The sequence below is a fragment of the Mobula birostris genome, chromosome 23, assembly GCF_030028105.1.
Source record: "Mobula birostris isolate sMobBir1 chromosome 23, sMobBir1.hap1, whole genome shotgun sequence".
Taxonomy (NCBI): Eukaryota; Metazoa; Chordata; class Chondrichthyes; order Myliobatiformes; family Myliobatidae; genus Mobula; species Mobula birostris.
Window position 1 is genome coordinate 38,636,836 of NC_092392.1, and position 22,010 is coordinate 38,658,845.

Below are 22,010 nucleotides of genomic sequence, written 5' to 3' on the forward strand. Positions count from 1 at the left end.
GATACTTTTATTCCCACTCGCTGTCTCCTTCCAATCAGCCAACGTTCTAACCATGTTAGTAACTTACCTGTAACATCATGGGCTCTTAACTTGATAAGCAGCCTCATGTGTGGCACCTTGTCAAAGGCCTTCTGAAAGTCCAAATATGCAACATTCACTGCATCCCCTTTATCTATCCTACTTGTAATCTCCTCGAAGAATTCCAACAGGTTCATCAGGCAAGACTTTCCCTTACGGATACCATGCTGACTTTGTCCCATCTTATCCTGTGTCTTCAATACTCCATCACCTCATCCATAAAAATTGACATTAATAACTTCCCAACCACTGAGGTCAGGCTAACTGATCTATAATTTCCTTTCTGCTGCTTTCCTCCATTCTTAAAGAGTGGAGTGACATTTACAATTTTCCAATCCTCTGGCACCATGCCAGAGTCCAATGATTTTTGAAAGAACATTACTAATTTCTCCACAATCTCTACCACTACCTCTTTCAGAATCCTAGAGTGAAGTTCATCTGGTCCGGGTGACTTGTGTACCCTTAGATCTTTCAGCTTTTTGAGAACCTTCTCTCTTGTAATAACAACCGCACTCCCTTCTCTTCCCCCACACCCTTCAACATCTGGTACACTGCTAGTATCTTCCACAGTGAAGACTGATGCAAAATTTCTTTCTTAAGCATACTCCTACATCCCTTATTCTCCTCACAAACTTATTTAGCTGCCAGTACTGGATATATGCCACCTTTATTTTCATGGCCTGACCTTTCAATATTTCTCAAAAAATTAAGGTTCCCATGCTTCTGGGAGCATGATATCAGGTAAGATAACACTTCAACACTTAGCATTATGATGCTAAAAGAAAATATTGTAAATGCTGAAAATGAAGATCAGATAGCATTGATGGCTTACAGGGTTGATTGGTAAGATTTTTTTTAATACCATACCTTCCACTGTCATAGATAAAGAATGATCAATCTTTTCTATTCTTATCATTGCAATGGTCTGCTTTAAGGCTTTAACAAAGAATCAGTCAAAGAAAGCCAAATTCTTTAATTTTCTGCTTCATATTTCTTTCCCATTACACCACAGTATCATACCTTGCCAGTATGCTGACATCCCACCTCCTTATTTGAAGATTCTGTAACTTTATTTTCATAAACTACATTATGCATTGAATTTGCTTTATTTGTTTTTTTTTAGAAGATTCATCAGGATTAATGTTATTTTAACACCAGCATTAACTAATTTAAAATAACAGCAAGGGTGTACAATGATAGTGGATTGACTAAACTCTTTAATTAACTATTCATTCCACACTGTGGCTTGTGATTGCCAATATTCACTGTCATTGTGTGAAAAGCACCATCATGAACATGTAGTCATAGAACATACAAATAGGCATTAGGGCCCACATTGCCTATGCTGACCATGACACCCAAAGAAACTCATCCCTTCTATCTACATATGATCTACATTGCACCATTCCCTGCATACTCATCTGAAAGCCTCTTGGATATCAATATTGTACCTGCTTTTACCACCACCACCTCTGACAGTGTGTTCCAGGCACCTACCGTTTCAGTATTAAAAAATCTTACCTCAACATTTCCTTTAAACATCACCCACTTGCATTAAAGTTATGTTGTCTAGTATTTGACATTTCTACTCAGACACAAAATGTTCTGACTGTCTACTCTATTTATGCCCATCATCATTTTATAAACTTCTGTCAATGTCCCCTCAGTCTCCAATGCTCCAGAGAAAACAATCCAAATTTTCCCACTTCTCCTTATAGATTATACCCTCTAAGATCCTTGTGAGCCTCTCCTGCACCCACTCCAGTGATTGCCTCCACATCCTTCCTGTAAGAAGGTGACCAGAAAAGCACACAGTGATTCAATTGTGGCCAAACCAAAGTTTTATGTGGCTGCAACAGATGAAGACAAACATACCATACACTACCCTTTGCACTCATCTGCCTGCGTTGCCACTCTCAGGGAACTATGCACTTGGATCCTAAGGTATCTCTATACATCTGTACAGTTAAAAGGCTTGTCATTAACTGTACATTTTCCCCTTACCTTTGACCTCCCAAAGTGCAACAGCTCAAACTTGCCCAGATTAAATTCCATCTGTCATTTCCGTGTCCATAAATCCAACTGATGAGTACCCTGGTGTATCCTTTGATCTTAATCCTCTGCATCAGCTAACCATGAGGGACATCAAATGCCTTCCTAAAGTCCACGCAGAGAACATCCACTACTTTACCCTAATTAATTACCTTGGTCATCTGCTCAAAAGACTTGATCAAGTTTGTAAGATAAGGCCTGTCCTGCACAAAACCATGCTGACCTCTAACCAAGGTACGCTTTTCCAAATGCGAGCAAATCCCATCCCTAAGAATCCTCTTCCACAGCTTCACTACCATTCATGGGAGGCTCACCAGCTTACAACTTCCTGTATTACCCCCATTTGCCTTCTTAAACAAAGGAATAACATAGACTATTCTCCAGTCCTCCAGGTCCTTACGTGTGGCTACAGAAGACTCAAAGACCTTTGTCAAAGCCCCACAATCCCCTCTCGTCTTTTGCAATAACCTGGGATAGATCCCATCAGGCCCTTTAATATTCTTCAAGAGACCCAACACTACCTCCTTCTTGATCTCAAAATGCTCCAGTATATTAGTATACCCTATCCTGATCTCACCATCTTCTATGTCCTTCTTCCTGGTAAATACTGCTGCAAAGTACTCATTTAGGACCTTGCCACATCCTCCAACTCACGAAGATAACTTACCAGAACTATAAACGCAACTCATTCTCCTTATGATATTTAAGAGTTTTACTACTAACTTTGAAGATTGCATTACTCCTACAGACCAACTGCCTCATTATTTGAAAGGCATACAAGAATTGATGGGCTGTTGCAAAAAAACCCCACAGAATTAGGAAATAAATAGTGGCCTACTGTAATTACTAACAACTCAAAAAATGAAGAAATAAGAAGATTTCAAAGTATCAATGAAGGAGAATCTTCCCACAATTTCATGAGTTTCTGTCCATTACAACAATATACGGAATCCCACCAAAAACAAAGTAGACGCCACTCGGAGTAAGAGAGATTTTCTGTAAGCAATATTCTCTTTGCAAAATGCAAAGCAAATTAGCAAAAGCATAAAATTTTTTGAACACATTTATCTCACTCGTTCAAAAGTAAAACTAATACCTGATATTGGTTTAAATATTAAACATTGACCAAATATGGCAAGTAAAATTAATTCAGCAAAAAAGCTCCCAAGTTTAGATAAATTAAGAAACTTAAATATTCCGTTAGATAAATTCACACATCTTCAAAAGTAGTGAGTCACAGTGAGTAATGCAGTTGCATGCTGAGAAATGCTGCACATGCTCGGACTTGGTCATCAAGTGAATTACATGCAGAAGTGATATTTCTTGGAAAAGCAACAATGGAAATCCAAGCTTTTCAGAGAATTCCAATGGGGCTGTCAAAATTTAGAATATATTCACCAAAAGACACGGCCATTTTGGATTTAAGTTTACTATGTTATTTGTGAAGTATGCATTTCTTCTAGATAAGATACAAACCTTTCTTTGAACCCTTAAGTCAGCAGGCTGAACAGGAAAAATGACAGATAAAAAATAATTGAGTGATTTAGCAATTAAACTTCAATCTTTTATTGTCTAACTTGAATACTGTCATTCTGCCTATATGGGACAATTTTATTTCTCAAAACAAATTTAGCAATATTACTGAGGAATCCTTCATGACTTCCAAAAAAATAGAAATTACCAGCTATTGCCAATTCCATTCAAGATCAATCAACTTTGCAAATCCTTAGTAATTTTCTCAGTAGTAACTTTTTAGCTTTACAATAACAGTGTGGAATAGATTTACTTGAATTATATGTAGAAAAATTGTAAAGCCAGAGTTTGACGAGAAGAGACAGAAGTTGCAATTTTGTATAGATCTTAAACCTGCTAAAACTGGATTATAGATTGTATATTTTTTTTCTAATTTACATTTTAAGGGTACAAATTCGTGACAACCCAAAAATCTTCAAATATGACTAAGGAATGAATGATGTAATGCTTGCACAAATAATTTCAACTTAAGGTTTTCAAAACTGAATAATTGCTTCACACATTACAGTCAATTCTTTAAAAAATACTTTCATTCAGATTGAATTTTATCAAGTTAATTTTTAATTTACAACATTCGAAGTTGCTATTTATAAATTTAACCATATCAAGATATACACAATAAAAGTAAAACTGAAGAAAGCTTGTGACAAACAGGGTGAGGAATGTTAGTTCTGGAGATAATTCCGATTATCGAGCATTCTAAATACTCCAAGAATGCAAAATAAAATTCCCTCCGCAGGACACTAGAAGATGATGATTCCTACATGCACCAGTGGACTATTTTCCTATTATTATATAAGGTTCATCTCTCAGCATCAGGGTAAACCACAGCTCAAAACACAGTTCACAGGAGACTGTACAAATCATTTCATATTCAGTGTCAATATTCTATAAAATTCCATCATGAATTACAGTTTAACATTTGCAATGTTCAAAGCTGTCAAATTAACTGCTTTAACGACTTCATATGAAACAACTGTACTTTTACTAACACTCTATTGATCTTGGCAAACACAAATATAAGTTACCTGTTCCATTTACTGAAGTTTGCACTTTTGCAGATGGCTGACTAGATGACTCTTCACCTCTGGAAGACAAAAAATAAACGAAATACATTAGAATATTTACACATAAATAATTGTTTTACTGAAAATTTCAATTTCACTTAATATATTGAACGTTCATAAACCAGCTCTATTGACTCTTAAACAAAATAGGTTCACGAAATGCTCATCATACCAGTAACCATTACCTGCATGATAACTCACGCACATTCAGAGACCGTAGAATAATTCTTGATTTACAGGTTTTCTTTTATTGTAAGAAGAGAATACTTCTAATGAGACTTTTAGGTGGAATTTTAAAAATTCCAGTGTAGAATGTCCAGTGTTTATTATTCTCTTCTCAATCAATACATCACGGGGATATAGTCTTAACTGAGAATAGGCAGCTCAGAGAACCAATCTTCAGTACCATTACCAGAAATGCTCCATAAATGATGCATCAGTTCAATCAACTCTAATTATTTACCAAATATAAACAAAGCAGGGAGCTTTAACTGAATATCAATTACACTCTTAAAAATTTGGACATGATACCCAAAGACACTTCTACTGAGATTGCTGAGAAGTATGATATCTTTCAGATTAAAGGAGTTTTTTATTTAAAAGTCACTATGTGGATTACAGGATTAATTTTAAATTATTAAAATTATATGTGATATATGACCATACATCGTGTAATTTGAATAGTGAATTTATCATTTAATAGTTCTTTAATACTGTTATATGCTGATAGACTAAAAAATATTACTATCAATTTTAACTTTGAAAGAAAAAGGTATTCTTATATTCTTAAATTATTCAAACACACACATGAATTGAACTATGCCTAAGTTGTAGTCTCCCAAAAACACAATTAGCATCAAAGGTGATCCCATTGTTGATTGGTTTGTTTTTCTTATACCAAGGCTATCAACAGTTCAGTTGAATATTGGAGATCATTCACTAAATTTCTGCTAGGTGATAAAATCTGTGAGAGTGAATAAATTAATTAGTTCTGGAGAAAAAGGGACACTTTTCATTTAAGTTTGTGACAAAGATCTAGAACTCTCTGCTTGAATCGATCGTAACCTCAGAAAGCGCATTAATCCATGTTCAGCACATTTATGCTACACTGTATTTGAGAACGGAAACTACCTTTCAAAAAGATCTCATGTTAGCTTGAGTAACTATAAGCCTGAAACAGGTGCTCTGCTGCATTCCCAATCATTCAACACAAATGGAAAGATTGAAGAACATTGTAATAGTTGTTCCTTTCACTAACAATAACCTCTTGAAGACCACACCAGAGTTTCATCCCTGACTTCATTAAATCATTATCTCTGAAGCCTGACATGGTCATTTTGTCAGAAACTTTGAAGCAGGTGGTCATGGTGGAACTGAAAATGCCTTGGGAAGATCAGATTGAGGAGCTGTTTGAGCGCAAGGAAGCCAAATACTAGGAGCTGGTACAGCCGTGCCAGAGACAGGGGTAGAGGGCACGATGTGAGCCTATAGAGGTGGGATGTAGAGGTTTTAGTGGCCCGTGGTTGTGCAGAACCCATTCTCTCCTTGGCATTACGACAATAGTTGCAGCATTGACTGCACTAAAAACATTCCAACAGTTGCTGGCAGTAGCCATAAGCAATGAAATTATGATGTACCCCTTCTTTCATTTTTGCACTACTAGTGCCTACAAAGAAGTTGCGGCCATGTCTGCAAACTTGTCAAAATTAAGATTCCATGATTTATCACCATGCGCTGAATGAAGAAAACCATCAATGTTCAACTACTTGTAGTTATATCCTATACTGCTACAGGTTTAGTGCAAGTATAGGTTTAAACTGAACGATAGATGCCTATGTATCTATCACTCCCCTTCTTTGCCAAGCGCCACGAACGAATCGTATACCAACTAGATCTGGTCTTAGATTGAAATCTCAACTTAGAGTAAGCAGTTACTCCAACTTGAAGATCACGAGGAAAAGGCAAGGTTGAATATTTCCTTTTAATTTTAGTTACACTGGACAATTCTAATTACACTAGACAACAAAGATTTTGCTTCCTGAACACTTTTGGATGTATCTTATGGGGTTTGGGCTGCGGATCATGAGAATCATCATGGAATTTCCCTGTCACAAACCATTTTTTAAAAATTCCCTATATTTGTTATTTCAATTCATAATTCAAGTCAATTAAAATGTTGCCCATAATGTAAGCTGAAAAGTTTTCTATCTTGTCCAAGCATGCTTAGGCAGGGCCGATGCTACAATGGTAGGGCAGGTTTTTGAAAAACAGGACATGGAGACTAGAGGAAGCAGGTGAAGATGCCAGGAGAGAAAAACAAACACTGATACTGATATAGATTTTGAACATTTAATGTCAAGTGAGTCCTATCTGATAACTCAATCTGATCTAAATGACCTGGTCAGAGAATTGGGTTTGTCAAAGGCAAAAGCAGAATTACTAGTTCAAGGCTACAAGGATGAAATCTTCTGTCACCAGGCACAAAGATTTCCGTGAAGAATTTCGATATTTGAGACAGATGTTTCCCAGAATAACTGAAGGCAAGATTAAGGAAGGCATTTTTGTTGATCCACAAATCAAACAGGTCATCAATGACAAGCAATTTGAAGAACTTCTAGTGGGACCAGTGAAAATTTTCTTGGCAACTACAGAGGACAAAAGTACATGCAGCTGGTTGACAACATGCTTCAAGCATACAAAACCATGAAGTGCAACATGTCACTAAAGATTCATTTTCTGCATTCCCATTTGGACTTCTTCCCTGCAAATCTTGGTGCTGTCAATGATGAGCGTGGTGAAAAGATTCACCTGGACATTGAGACAGATGCATGGATGGGAGAGGTCTGGAGGGTTATGGACTGGGTGTAGGTCAATGGGACTAGCGGAAGAAAGTTTCAGCACAGACTAGAAGGGCCGAATGGCCTATTTTCTGTGCTGTAGTGTTCTATGGTTCTATGGAATCTTTCAGTGCTGCCTGATTATTGTTGGACACTTAAGTGAGAAGCTTCAGACACTTGAGTACAAAGGAAAATTATCAACAAAACAATTTTGGCTTAGTTGAACTATTGCAAAGCATCAGTGCTGTTATGCAATTAAATACATTATATTCAATAAAGTTTAATTTCTTGTTGTCCAAATTCCTATGTGATACAAGTAGTCTGAAATTATATTTGTGTTCAGTTTCAAGCGGTCTATCATAAACAAAAAAATTCTGAGATAGCAACACTTTCTAAATAATTTGTTATCCAGTGTTATTTTGCTTTTTAATTTTTTTAATGCTATTATTTAAAATAACTAAAGTATTTAAATATCTCTAAATATCAGGGACATAAAAAAATCATTAAAAGCACCTCTCAAGTTTGACAATACAGTGAAATGTGATACATAGCCTTGTCCTGCCAAAATGTATGAATAGTAAACATGAAACTTCATCCTATTTGCATGGTATTTCTATCCCTTTGAAAAGTCCATGGATTTCGCACTAGTGTCATGATCAACTACTGATCCGTGGAAAAACAATCTGGATTAACTTATTATATCATGTGTACCTGACTTTAAGCACATCAGAAATTTTCTGTTCCAGCTCTATTCGTTTTAATTTTTCCTTTTCTAGTTCTTGCTTTAGAGCTTCAGCATTCGTTTCTTCTCTAAGCTTCCGTAATTCCTCTTCTGTTTAGGAAAGAAATAAAAAAGATTTTAACAGGAATGACTAGTTATATAATAAGTTCAACACCTTAGCAAACTAAATTCATTGTACAATAAAGATCTAATAATGTTTACAAACCTCTTGCAGCTTTCATAGACCAATTTCCATTACAAGGCTGAACTTCATAACTTTAAAAAAAATACAAGTTTTAACTTTGCTGCTTTATTAATTCACAGGATTAAATATTTACCCATAACATTTAATTCCTCTGGTTTTTTTTAAACTGTATGTTTTATATATATTTTGAAAAACCAACCTTTCTTTCGACACTATGTTCTCATCAATCATCCGAGCAGACACTAGGTTAAAAGCAGTCCTCCCAGTGTTACTGATTAGCCACAAGATGGTGCACAAGATTCATGCAGGTGAACTTCTCACATTTCTCATCCATTCACTCTCTCTGCACTGTGTATAATCTCTGCTTCACCTTTATCTTCCACCAAGCTGGTGTGTTTCCCACATCACCTTCAGCATCAACACCAGCACAAAGCACATTCATTCCTTCTCTCCCTCTCCCTTTATCGCATATCACACCGTCTTTGCAGATTTAATTTGAAACTTTTCCCTTCTAATATAGACAATAGGTGCAGGAGTAGGCCATTCAGTCCTTCGAGCCAGCACTGCCATTCACTGTGATCATGCCTGATCATCCACAATCAGTACCCCATTCCTGTCTTCTCCCCATATCCCTTGACTCCGCTATCGTTAAGAGCTCTATCTAACTCTTTCTTGAAGCATCCAGAGAATTGGCCTCCACTGCCTTCTGAGGCACAGCATTCCACAAATCCACAACTCTCTGGGTGAAAAACTTTTTCCACAAATTAAAGGGAACCGTAAAGTAGCTTAAATATTTCATGTTTTTGTTGTTCTCAAGCTACTGCACACAAAGTCATATGGTGCCTGCACAGAAAGGAATAGAGTTAATGTTTCAGGTGAAACATTAGGGTCTGCAAGGTAGCGTAGTGGTTAGCATGACGCTTTACAACATCGGCAACGTGGGTTCAATTCTTGTCACTGCATGTAAGGAGTTTGTATGTTCTTCCTATGACTCCTCTCACAGTCCAAAGACATGCCAGTTGGTAGGTTAATTGGTCATTGTAAATTGTCCCGTGATTTAGGATTAAATCAGGGGATTGGTGGGCGGTGCAGCTTGAAAGGCTGGAAGGGCCTATTCTGCACTGTACCTCAATAAATAAAAGTAAATAAATAAAGTAAAATGAAAGGGCATCAAACTGAAATATCAACTAGTACTCTTGTAGTGCACTCAAGTGTTGCAGTGTATATGTTTTGCCCTCAACAGATCCTGTTCACCTATTTATTCCTGATAGAGATGCGACATAACATCAGCAAAATATTAGAAGCTATTTGATAAGTGTATTGATGATCAATGAAAGTGCATAAAATAGTGAAATCTGTCCATGGTGGGTAGCACAAAGCATGGTATTCAGCTGAGAATACACACAATATTCCTCTTCTGAAATTTGTTTCTGAACTTCTAGACAATCTTGTTTGAAAATTGCAAAAGATACAACCACCAACCAGTGCCAACTCCTAACATAATAAAATAAAATTACATTTTGAATATGAAAATAAAGATAACACTCCGCAATAATTTAGTTTGGGAAAATAATAGAATTCTGCTCTCAATGAAGTTACCCTCAACATTCTGGTTCAAAATCTGAATCATTCTTACTTCATAAACTTACGTGGTGACAGGAAGCTCTAATGATACTGTCTGTTCATTGAGACATGAAACAGATACCACTACATCTCCTTCCAGCACCCAGTAAGTCTGTGTTAAAGAAGGTTCATCATCTGATGAGCAGTATGTATTCTACGAGCATCAAACACTGATTATCTGCCTATTAACCTGCTGTTTGAGATAACTTAACCAGTACAAGTTGATACATCTATTTCCCTATGCTGTTGTACTTTCCAGGGGATCAAAAAAGTGCATCAGTTGCTGTGTTGTGCTTTGCAAGTTCTGGAATCAAATAAATAATGTTAACGGAAGCTGTTTGTTATCATTTCAGAGGACCTGTCCTGGGCCCAGCACACAAGCGCAATTACGAAGAAAGCACTGCAATGCCTCTACTGCCTTAGAAGTTTGCGAAGACTCGGCATGGCATCTAATACTTTGACAAACTTCTGTAGACGTGTGGTGGTGAGCATATTGACTGGTTGCATCATGACCTGGTATGGAAACATCAATGCCCTTGAATGGAAAATCCTACAAAAAGTAGTGGATATAGTCCAGTCCATCATGGGTAAAGCCTTCCCCACCATTCAGCACATCTACATGAAACCCTGTCACAGGAAAGCAGCATCCATCATCAGGGACCCCCACCACCCAGGACACACTCTCTCTAGCTGCTGCCTTAGGGCTCACACTACTAGGTTCAGGAACAGTTATTACCCCTCAACCATCAGGGGAAAATTTCACTCAACTTCACAAGCCCCATTAGTGAACTGTCCCCAAAACCTATGGACTCACTCTCAAGAACGCTTTATCTCATGTCCTTGATATTTATTGCTTTTTTCCCCCTCTCTTTTTGTATTTGCATTTTCTTGTCAATTGCACATTGGCTGTTTGTCCACCCTGTTGGATGCACTTTTTCATTGATTCTGTTTCGGCTCTTGGATTTACTAAGCATGTCTGCAAGAAAGCAAATCTCAGGGCTGTATATGGTGACATATATGTACTTTGATAATAAATTCACTTTCAACTTTGAATCTAAATAATCCATTAAATTGTGGAGCAATTTTCTAACATCATTAAAAGTACGTTAGAATTGTTTTGGCAATGGAGTAAAACCGTATCGAACTACCACCTCGCTCCCCTTCAAACTACTATTGACTTAAAAATTGTTCTGATCAGAGATTAATGATCTTGATGTTGCATTGCACTGTGTTAACAATAAATAATATAATTTGAACGCATAATAAATAATGTGCTCAAAAGGCCAGAGACAACAACAACTCTGACAAAATACAAGATTATACAAAAAAAAAGGAACCCCAGTAACAGTAAATATTCTTTCAGAAATACTCTTTCTGAAAATAATTTAAAAGGTCAGAAATGATGCTGTTGTATGGTCCAATACACTAATGGTGAATCTATATAGATTTAACACTACAAATCCTCTGATGACCCTATCACAGTATTGTATTTCAAACAGTGTCTGCTGTTGTCTAACTGATATTGACTGCATAATCATTAAACCTTAGTGACACTGTCAAATAGGATTATAACATCAGAACCATCCAGCTAAGTATTCCATCAAGTACAATATGGAGAATTCTGAATTTGGAAGCACCCTGAATGTCGATACTCTGCTACCAAACTAAACTTCACAAATTCCCACAGAGCTGGAATGTGCTTTTTAGTGTAATATGATAAGCACATCTCTATTCTTCCAAACAGCAACTTCAGATTAGCATTATGCTGGTATTTATGACAAATGGATTTTCTTTCCCTACCAAGTGTCCTGTCTCCTTTATATGGTTGTTCATTATTTCAATCAGAAAATTTTCACATTTGAATATTAGATTATAACCTGCTTTTTGTGAAACACAGGCTCAACTTTATTTTAAAAGTACAGTAAAACAGTAGTAATTCATAGCTGTTAACTTTTTCATATGAATTCAGAAGTTTTTCTCTTCTGATGTCTGTAGGTCAGCCACCATTTCCCAGAAAAGAAAGAACTGAGCAAAATATTGCAGAGACACTGGAAATTTGAAATAAAACCGAAAGCGCTGGACATTTTCACCTACTTGAAACGCTGAACTTTACATCTCTCTCTGCTGCTGGTTGATCTAATAACTATTTTGTTTCAGAAACTTTACAGTCAACATCACTATAAATTCAAGTGGAAGTAGAATGATATCCAGATCTTTTTTTCTTCACGTTATGATATAACCAATCTACATTGAATACTTCTCTCAAGAAGAATAAGAGTTGAATTCAGCATTACTTTAACTATGCTGGTTGTCTGTCACGTCCACCAATGAAAGGAAGCCCATACAGGAAAGTCTTTAAAAAGTGGAAAAGCCATTGCACTGGGGCTGTTCCAATCTCTCGACCTCGGAAGTCCAGGTCCATTGGTACAAGTAGCCATCACAACTGGGGTCTTCCTTGGTTGCAGTGGATGACCATGATTTCTTCTGTGCCTTGTCATGCCCTTTGCTCTCCACAAAGCATTGCAGAACTGCCTTCCTGGCTGTTGGATCTCACTGTTGATCTCATCCACTCACTTCAGCTATACCAGGGGTTCCCAACCGGGGGTCCACGGACCCCTTGCTTAATGGCATTGGTCCATGGCACAAAAAAGGCTGGGAACCCTGAACTACATGGTAAATCACATTGAAATGCTAATGCGTTGTGAAATTGAGGCAGCACGGTAGCACAACGCTTTGCCGTACAGGCAACCAGGGTTCAATTCCCGCCGCTGCCTGTAAGGAGTTCATACGTTTTCCCAGTGACCATGTGGATTTCCTCTCACAGTCCAAAGCTGTATCGGTTGGTAAATTAATTGGTCATTGTAAATTGTCCCATGATTAGGCTAGGGTTAAATCAGGGATTGATGGGCGAAGAAGCTCGAAGAGTCGGAAAGACCTATTCCGTGCTGTATGTCAATAAAAAAAAATTTAAGAAGAAATAGTAACATGCAAGTAACATGCAAAACAAACAATGATGTGTTTTTGAGCACAGGGCCCTGCCAAGACAAATATAATGTGTATTTTATGTTTAAGGCAACACATGAAGAATTTCTTTCTTTAGCATACTGAGAAAATACCTAGGACCTGTATAGTTTAAACTGGAAAATGCAAACCTATCAGGGTCAATTGATCGCCATATTTTATGCTAAGCGACCTAATGCAAAATTTATCAGAACAATTTATTATAAGATGTTATCTTTAGTTACCTTACACAGCACCGGGATGGTTTTAATCAGACTGATGCTTATGAGATGCTTCTAAAAACATATATTGAATGGAATTATTCTTCAGAATTGAAGTACAATTCAACACCACCACTCAATAGTGTAAAGCTACACAATTTTGTCATGTTCAATTTTTTTTTTTTTTTTTTTTGAGTACAATTTTTTTTTTGGACAGGACAAGACAAAACATGATAGTGCAAGTGAAAATCCAGCCCAGAGAAGCAACAATCCATAAATACTACAATCCACAAATCCTTTCTATCAAATAACAGAGTATGCTCAATGAAATGCTAGACTTGCAAAAACTCTACCCAATTTCACATTCAAAATGTGTGGATTTTCTTCCATTATCCATGCAAGTAACCACTCTTTATCCCTTAGAAATAATTCCATTTCAATTTTGTGGGAAAGGAATTCCTTTCTATTCATCATGCAATTGTTACAATGGACAAATGTTTAAATAGAATTTCAAGCACTTCTGGTTTCATGGCAAATAAAAAGTACATAATAATTAAGGTACTTGAGCATACAATAAACATGTGTGTCCTGTGGAGTCAATACCTTGCTTAATTGGTGGAAGTCTCACCTGCAAGTCAAAAAGTTGTGGACTTAAGAGGCTTGAACACAAAAATACCAGTCTGATATACAGATGCAATCCTGAAACAGTGCGGCTCCATCAGCAAATGAACAGCACAAAGGCAGTGAAACTGTGGAATTAATTGTCACAGAAAGCGGAGGAGGCCAAATCATTGGGTATATTTAAAGCAGAGGTTGATTGCTTCTTGATTAGTAAGGGCATGGGGGAGAAGGCAGGAGAATGGGGTAAATAAATCAGCCATGGTTGAATGGCGGAGAGACCTCATGGGCCAATTAGCCTAATATGCTCCTGTCTCATTCTATGGTGTAAGATTCAAGATTCAAATTATATTTATTATCAAAATATGTATGCAGTATACAACCCTGATATTAGTCTTCCCACAGACAGCCACAAAAAAAAGAACAACCACGGAACCAATCAAAGAAAAATATCAAACCCCCAACGCGTAAAAAAAGATGATAAATCACACAAACAGCAAAAAATGAGCGAAAAACACAGAATATAAAGATTCAAACCACAGAATCGTCGAAACAATTCAATCCTGGCCTACATTCAGATAAACATTCTTTGGCACACTTTTCAAAACAAAAAGGAGTCCATTTCGGACTTTATTCATAGTGATGTAGATATCCCTTATCCAAGATCACTAAAATGACAACTGCTCAATTTGAGAAAGCAGATGGTGTGTAATTTGGCTTCTGCATTCAAAGTTCAAAGTACATATATATCACCATATACAATCCTGAGATTCATTTTCTTCCAATATCCAATACAGTAACCATAATAGAATCAATGAAAGACCGCACCAACAAGGCGGACAACCAGTGTGCAATAAACAACAAACTGTGCAAATACAAGAAGAAAGATGATAATAGTAACAATAACAATTAAATAAGGAATAAATATTGAGAACATGAGATGCCGACAACTTGAAAATGAGTGAAGTTAAATGAAGTTATCCTCACTGGTTCAAGAACCTGATGGTTGAGGGGTAAGAACTGTTCCTGAACCTGGTAGCGCGAGTCCTAAGGCTCTTGTACCTTCTTCCTGATGGCAGCAGTGAGAAGAGACCATAACCTGAGTGGTGTTTCCATCATCAGGAACCCCATGACCCAGAACATGCTCCCTTCTAGCTGCTGCCATCAGGAAGGTGGTACGAGAGCCTCAGGACCCACACCACCAGGTTCAAGAACAGTTATTACCCCTCAACCATCATGCTCTTGAGCAATAGGGGATAACTTCACTTGCCCCAAAATTGAAATGTTCCCACAAACTATGGACCCACTTCCAAGGACTCTTCATCTCATGTTCTTAATATTTATTGCTTATTCATTTATTATTTCTTTCTTTTTGTATTTGCACAGGTTGTTGTCTTTTGCATACTGGTTGAATGCCCAAGCTGGTGCAGTCTTTCATTGATTCTATTATGGTTATCATTCTATTATGAGTATGCCTAGAAGATAATGAATCTCACGTTTGTATATGGTGACATATACATACTTTTATAATGCCTATATAGATCAATTATGACATTGTCACCCCGTACTCAAATTCTTTTTACATTTAAGGCAAAAACAACAAAGCAGGTGCCTAATGGGCTGACAGATGAGTAATTTGTGAAATACACTTCTTCTTCCACTTATACAAAGCTTCTATCTGTCTGGTGCATAGATTCTAGGATGTCAATACTATACCAAATCCTCCGTCTCTACTCCGAGAGGTCATGAACCTGAAGCTCCCAACAATTAGTGAAGCCAACACAATCACAAAGGAGGCACATCTGCAGCTATATTTCGTTAGGAGTTTCAGGAGATTTGGTATGTTGCCAAAGACTCTAGAAAATTTCTACAGGTGTACGGTGGAGAGCGTTCTGATTGGTTATATCACTACCTGTGATGGATGCTCCAATATGCAGAACTGAAAGAGGCAGCAGAGAGGGTTATAGACTCAGCCAGCTTCATCGTGGGCACAACCCTCCCCACCATCCAGGAATCTTCAGAAGGTGATGCCTCACAAAGGCGGCATACATCATTAAGGACCCTCACCATCTGTGGCACAGAATCATTATTTTAGGAACAGCTTCTTCCCCTCTGCTATCAGATTTTCGACCAGTCCGTGAACACTGCACTGCCTAGCTATCTATCAATTATTCATTTATTAATTTATTAGTTCATTTATTTATTGTAATTTATAATAATTCTTATGTCATGCACTGTATTGCTGCCACAAAAGTTTCACAACATAGGTCAGTGATAATAAATTTTATCCTGATGGTGATTCTTCAAGCTTACCAGTACTCCGATGGTCACTGCGCTTTATACTGTCAGTAAGTGTGGACATGTTATATTTGATTCCTTCAGCCAGATTTTATCTAGATGGGTACAAGCACAAACCCTGTGCACCCCTCAAAGACAATCTCTCAGACTGACAAACCCGAGGAAATCCAATTTATTCCCATTCACTGAATTACACGTTAACCATCTGTCAATCCACATTAAACATCACATCTTAATTCCACATTCTCCTGGTTCACTATTTTCCTCTGTGCTACTCTACCAATGTTTTTGAAAACATAATTACACAATTTCCATGGATATTTCTGTCATCTACCCAACTAGAGGCCAGTTCAAAACAGTCCAGTACAAAGACATTCGGACAGACACATGGCTAGGGAAGATTTACAGAGATGTGGGCCACCCACATTCAAACTGTGTGTGGCACAGGGAGACATGGTGGCGTAGAGGTTAGCACAGCACTTTACAGTACAGGCGACCCAGGTTCATTTCCTGCCACAGACTGTAAGGAGTTTGTACGTTCTCTCCATGATCATGTGGGTGTCCTCCGCATGTTCCAGTTCTCCCCACCCCCTCACAGTCCAAAGAGGTACCAGTTGATAGGATAATTGGCCATGGTAAATTGTTCTTTGATTGGGCTCAGAGTAAATTGTATGATTGCAGGGTGGCATGGCTCGAAGGCCTGTTCTGCGCTGTATCTCAATAAACAAATAATAATTAAATTGGTCGGCATGGACAAGTTGCTAAAAAGCTTGTTTTCATGCTGTATAATTCTATGTGGACAGTAACGATTTTTCCCCAAGTTAGGGGAGCCCAAAACTAGGCGGCGTGGATTTAGGCAACATTTTCACATTAATGGTGATGAGGATATGGAATGAGTTGCCAGAGGAAGTGATTGAGGCAAGTACAACAGTTTCACTTAAGAAGCATGGAAGTGTGGGGCTTGGAGGGATATGGGCCTAGCGCAGGAAATTGGACGAGCAGTACGGGCACTGTGGCCAGCATGATTTCATTCAGCCAAGGGGGCCTGTATCTCTGCCATATTGCTATATGACTCTAAGGTTCTCAAAACTATTTCAAGTGCTCCAACTTTACTTTTAATAACTCTGGGTCTTTGTAGAGTCAGTGAGGTGCTGAATTTCTTCAAGAAAGTTTTGAACGCATCCTCAGATCTTATCCTCTGCTGCCTTGTATTCACTTTCCATGAAGTATTGCTATGCTCTTTCTAAACTTTGATAACAGATCAGTAGCTCTTCTTATTAATCAGCTTGCAGGCTCTTTAACTCCTCTTAGATGTTTTTTTTTAATAAGACCAGAAGATACAGGAGCAGAATTGGCCCATCAAATCTAATCCACCATTTGATCACAGCTGATCCAACTTCCCTCTCAGCCCCAATCTCCTGCCTTCTCCCCGAATCCCTACATGCCCTAACCAATCAAGAATCTATCAACTTCTGCCTTCAATATACCCAATGACTTGGACTTCCCAGCTGCCTATAATTGTTAATAATAATTTCTTTTACATCCTCATTTGGTCAGTGTCCTTATTTCTCTAGTACTTTTGAGAGGTTTATTGTGTCTCCTTCCATGAAGACAGACAAAAGGTTTGTTTAATTCATCTGTGATTGCCCTTTTCGCCATTACAAATCCATCTTTCCTTGTCTGTAAGAACCTACATTTGCCCTCCATTCTCTTTTCCATGTTCAATTCTTAGAGGCTTACAATTCACTTTTACATTCTCACCTAGTTCCTCTCAGAGCCCGTTTTCCTTTACTTTACAAAATACCTGATCAGCCTTTCCCAAGTTCACACATGCTCTCTGTCATGGGCTTAAGAGTTTTTCTTACAACTTCATAAATCTTTTCTCCTTTGATTTTATTTTGCCTACCACACACAGTTGGATTCGTTCTTTCTTTGAGCCTTAAAGGAATGTTAATGTTACAAATCTCATATTATTTCTTACTGCTTATCCGCTGACAAACTTTTCATGTAGTTTCCTAACTTAACACAAACAGAATAAGTGGACTAACCAAGGATTACAGGAGAAATCAAATTAGAGGAGAAAAATGTTGTAAAGTTGCCAGAAAATGCGTTAAGTCTGTCCTGCATACCTTCATAGTTTCCTTTATTTAAATTGAAAACACTGATTACAGATTGAATCACATCACTTTCTAACTTAACATAACTTGTTCCTAAGATAGTTTTCCCGTTTGCTACAGTGGCAGTGAGCACTGAGTTGCCATTTCCAGGACTGCATTAGCATCCTGACATGCAACTTTGCTCTGGGTCAATTGCTAGTAAACAAGTTGTATGAAAAAACATAATCAGACATCCAACATAAGTGCTGGTGAGAAATCCAGAAGCTTTTTCAGCCACTAGTAGAAACAACAGAGTAGCATTTCATCAGAATCTCTCCCCACTCCACAGAGTGATGAAACCAGCCATTAAAAAAATCAAATCAAGCATAATCAACTCAAATCAAAACCAACTGCTATGAAAATATTTATGAATGATAGTTAACAGTTCACTGCAAATAGACCAATTCTACATACAACATCCAACCCCAAGCGTTAGCATTCTGAAAAAACTTAACTTTCAAGTGAACAACTAAAATAGACATTCAACTGAATTGAATTGAATTCAATGTGGCCAGCAACTCTAAAAAGAATTACCAACTCAGCCACTCCTAAACATACAATCAGAACCAGAATCAGGTTTAATATCACTAGCATCTGTCATGAATTTTTTTACTTTTACAACAGCATATAGAATGGAAAAAAAACACACATAATAGGTATATACATTGCATGTATATGAAATAGTTAAATTAAGATAAGTAGTGAAAAAAAACAGAAGGGGGCATGTCCTGGCTGGTGGTGTCCTTGATGATGAAAGCCACTTTTCTGAGGCACTCCTCCTTGAAGATGTCTTGGATACTACTGAGACCAGTACCCATGATGAAGCTGACTAATTTTACAACTCTGCAGCTTAGTACAATCCTGTGCAGTTCCCCCTTCCCCGACCTCCATACCAGATGGTGATACAGCCAGTCAGACTACTCTCTCTTCCTTATAGCTGCATCCATATGTTGGGACCAGGATAGATCCTCAGAGATATTGACACCCAGGAAATTGAAATTGCTCACTCTCTCCACTTGTGATCCCTCTATGAGGATTGGTTTGTGTTCCCTCATCCTACCTTTTCTGAAGCCCACAATCAGCTCTTTGGTCTTACTGACATTGAATGCACCTCTCAACTAGTTGGCATATCTCGCTCCTGTACAGTCTCTTCTCACCACCTGAGATTCTGTCAACAATGGTTGTATCATCAGCAGATATAAGCTATGCCTAGCCACAAAGTCATGGGTGTACAGAGTAGAGCAGTGGACTAAGCACACATCCCTGAGGTGTGCCAGTGTTAATTGCCAGTGAGGTGGAGATGTTATTAGCAACCTGCACAGATTGTGGTCTTCCAGTTAGGAAGTCAAGGGTCTTGCTGCGGATGGAGGTAAAGAAGCCTAGGTTCTGGAGTTTGTCCAATCAGAATTGTAGGAATGATGGCGTTAAACACTGAGCAATGGTCAATGAACAGCATCCTGACATAGCCTTTTATATTGTCCAGTGGATCCAAGGCCATGTGGAGAGCCATTGAGATTGCATCCACTGTAGACCTGTTACAAGATGCAATTCTGCAAAATTCTGAGCGACAGAAGCCAGCATTTTACTTTATTAAATTAAATTAATTCTAATTATTTATTAGCATCTTATTTAGCTTTTTGTGTATTATTACAGGTACTCACTAGTTTTTGAACATCTCTAACCATTAAGGAATGTTAAAAACTGTTACAAAGGAAAGACTAAAGCTTTACCAGAAGGCAATCGTTTGCCCCCAGTCTTCTTTGTTTTGTGGCTGCCTGTAAGAAGACGAATCTCAAGGTTGTAATAACGTATACACACTTTGATGCTAAATCTACTTTGAACTTTGACCCATGTGTCAATGGTTGTTAGGATATTTGAAATATAGAGTCTCAGTGGTTTTCTGCACAAAGCCAACTTGTCGCAGAAGCTTCACCATGCTTTTCTGGTGCAAGTGCAAGTAGCAGGCAGCTCTCTGTATCTGACCAGGTTAGTGCAGGTGGCTGCACTGAGTCCAAGAGAACTTCTGTCACTGCATAATCTCATTCTGACCTCATCACAAAGCTAAAACCACAGCAAGCCAGTTATCTGTGGGACAGATTTAATCTTTATATGTATTTTGATTATTTTTAGGACTGTATTTGGCTGCAAGCTAGATCTGGTTTTATTATCCCCACTTTTTGAAATGGCAAATAACACGCCAATATACTGTGGTATAGTGCTGGTAACATAAGAAACAATGAGGATTTAGGCAGCTTCTGCCTCCTGATCACTATGCATAGACTCTATTAAAATTTAATCTATGTGGACAGGATCAAATTAGGATATGAACATCCATTTGAACAGACATGGATAATGCCAAGGTCAGTGAAGCACAGGGCAGTGTATTCCTAAAATGCAACCATTTCTCGGCATGTTAACAGCAGTAAAATATAAGCAATTAACAGAATAAAAGATGCATATTAATGGCAAATAAAACCTATCTATATTCTACAGCAAACATTAAAAAAAGTCCCGAGTGACATTTCTAATTATTAAGTTATTAAGATGGATGTGTCAACTTAAGCCAAAGTCTTTCAGGCAGAATAGAATTATTTGTGCAAGAACTTAAAAGATTAAGCATTGTCAGATAAGGAAAGCAACAGCAGACCTCACTATCTTTTCAAGATTTCTAATACCTTGTTGTACAGCCAATACAGTGGATTCCAGTTAATTGGGTCATATGTTAATTGAGACGGCCTCTTATTTGCAATGACTCTTAAAGAGCAAAAACGAATCAAAAAAACAAGCCGGTATTTCCTTTGTTTATTTGGGACACTATGCTGCTTAACTGCAACAGGAGACTGCACCGAACAGTTTCCTACTAGCGTCATTCGCCTGCACTTGTGTGGCCATTAGACACTACACTGTGTTTAGAGTGATCAGTTTTTAAAACAGTATCAGTCGTGTATGATTTTTGTCACAGATAGTTGTCGAGAAATAGGCAGTAAGACATTTGGAACCGTTTTGCTCACTGCAGTTTCAAGCATTCCAGAAACGGCCAGAAGAGAAAATGAAATAATTTCACTGCTTCAACATGTAGGCACTATGAAGAATTAGAAGGTATTGACAATAATCTTGAATGTTACCTTTGATCCCTACCGGACACTCAGCCCTCACTTGTGGCTCCAAGTAACTGCTTGTATATGACAGCAGCCACACCCCGGTACACCACTTCAAAAGGTGGGCTAAAGCTGGAGAGTCTCCTATCCGAGTGAGATAGGGACATGCCTGTCCTAGCATGTGAAGTCAGCTCCAGCAGACTGGGCAGATGAGATCTACAGTGAGATCCTATGGCCAGGAAGGCGGTTCTGTAACACTCCGTAGAGCAGGGGTCCCCAACCTTTCTTGCACCATGGACCGGTTTAATTTTGACAATACTCTTGCGGACCGCCCGACCTGGGGGGGTGTTCAAGTGGGGTTAAACTCACCTCAACATGTCTTTTACAGTTAGGGTTGCCAACTTTCTCACTCCTAAATAAGGGACAAAAGTAGCAGTCAAATCCCAGGACACTTTACCGCAGGAAAGACTACCATGACAATGAAGCCTTGCGCGGGCACCTGT

At 38.1% G+C, this 22,010-nt stretch overlaps 1 protein-coding gene across 4 annotated transcripts in view; it reads right to left on the minus strand.

The window, feature by feature from the left end:
• The window catches only part of gramd4a (GRAM domain containing 4a), a 166,381-nt gene that overhangs the window by 49,684 nt on the left and 94,687 nt on the right, over positions 1–22,010 (minus strand). For all 4 annotated transcript variants that reach the window (XM_072241011.1, XM_072241013.1, XM_072241014.1 and 1 more), the window contains 2 exons: positions 8,279–8,399; positions 4,692–4,750 (listed from right to left, as the gene is read on the minus strand). In XM_072241011.1, coding sequence (XP_072097112.1) covers positions 4,692–4,750; positions 8,279–8,399 — 180 coding nt within the window. The remainder of the gene's footprint in view (positions 1–4,691; positions 4,751–8,278; positions 8,400–22,010) is intronic.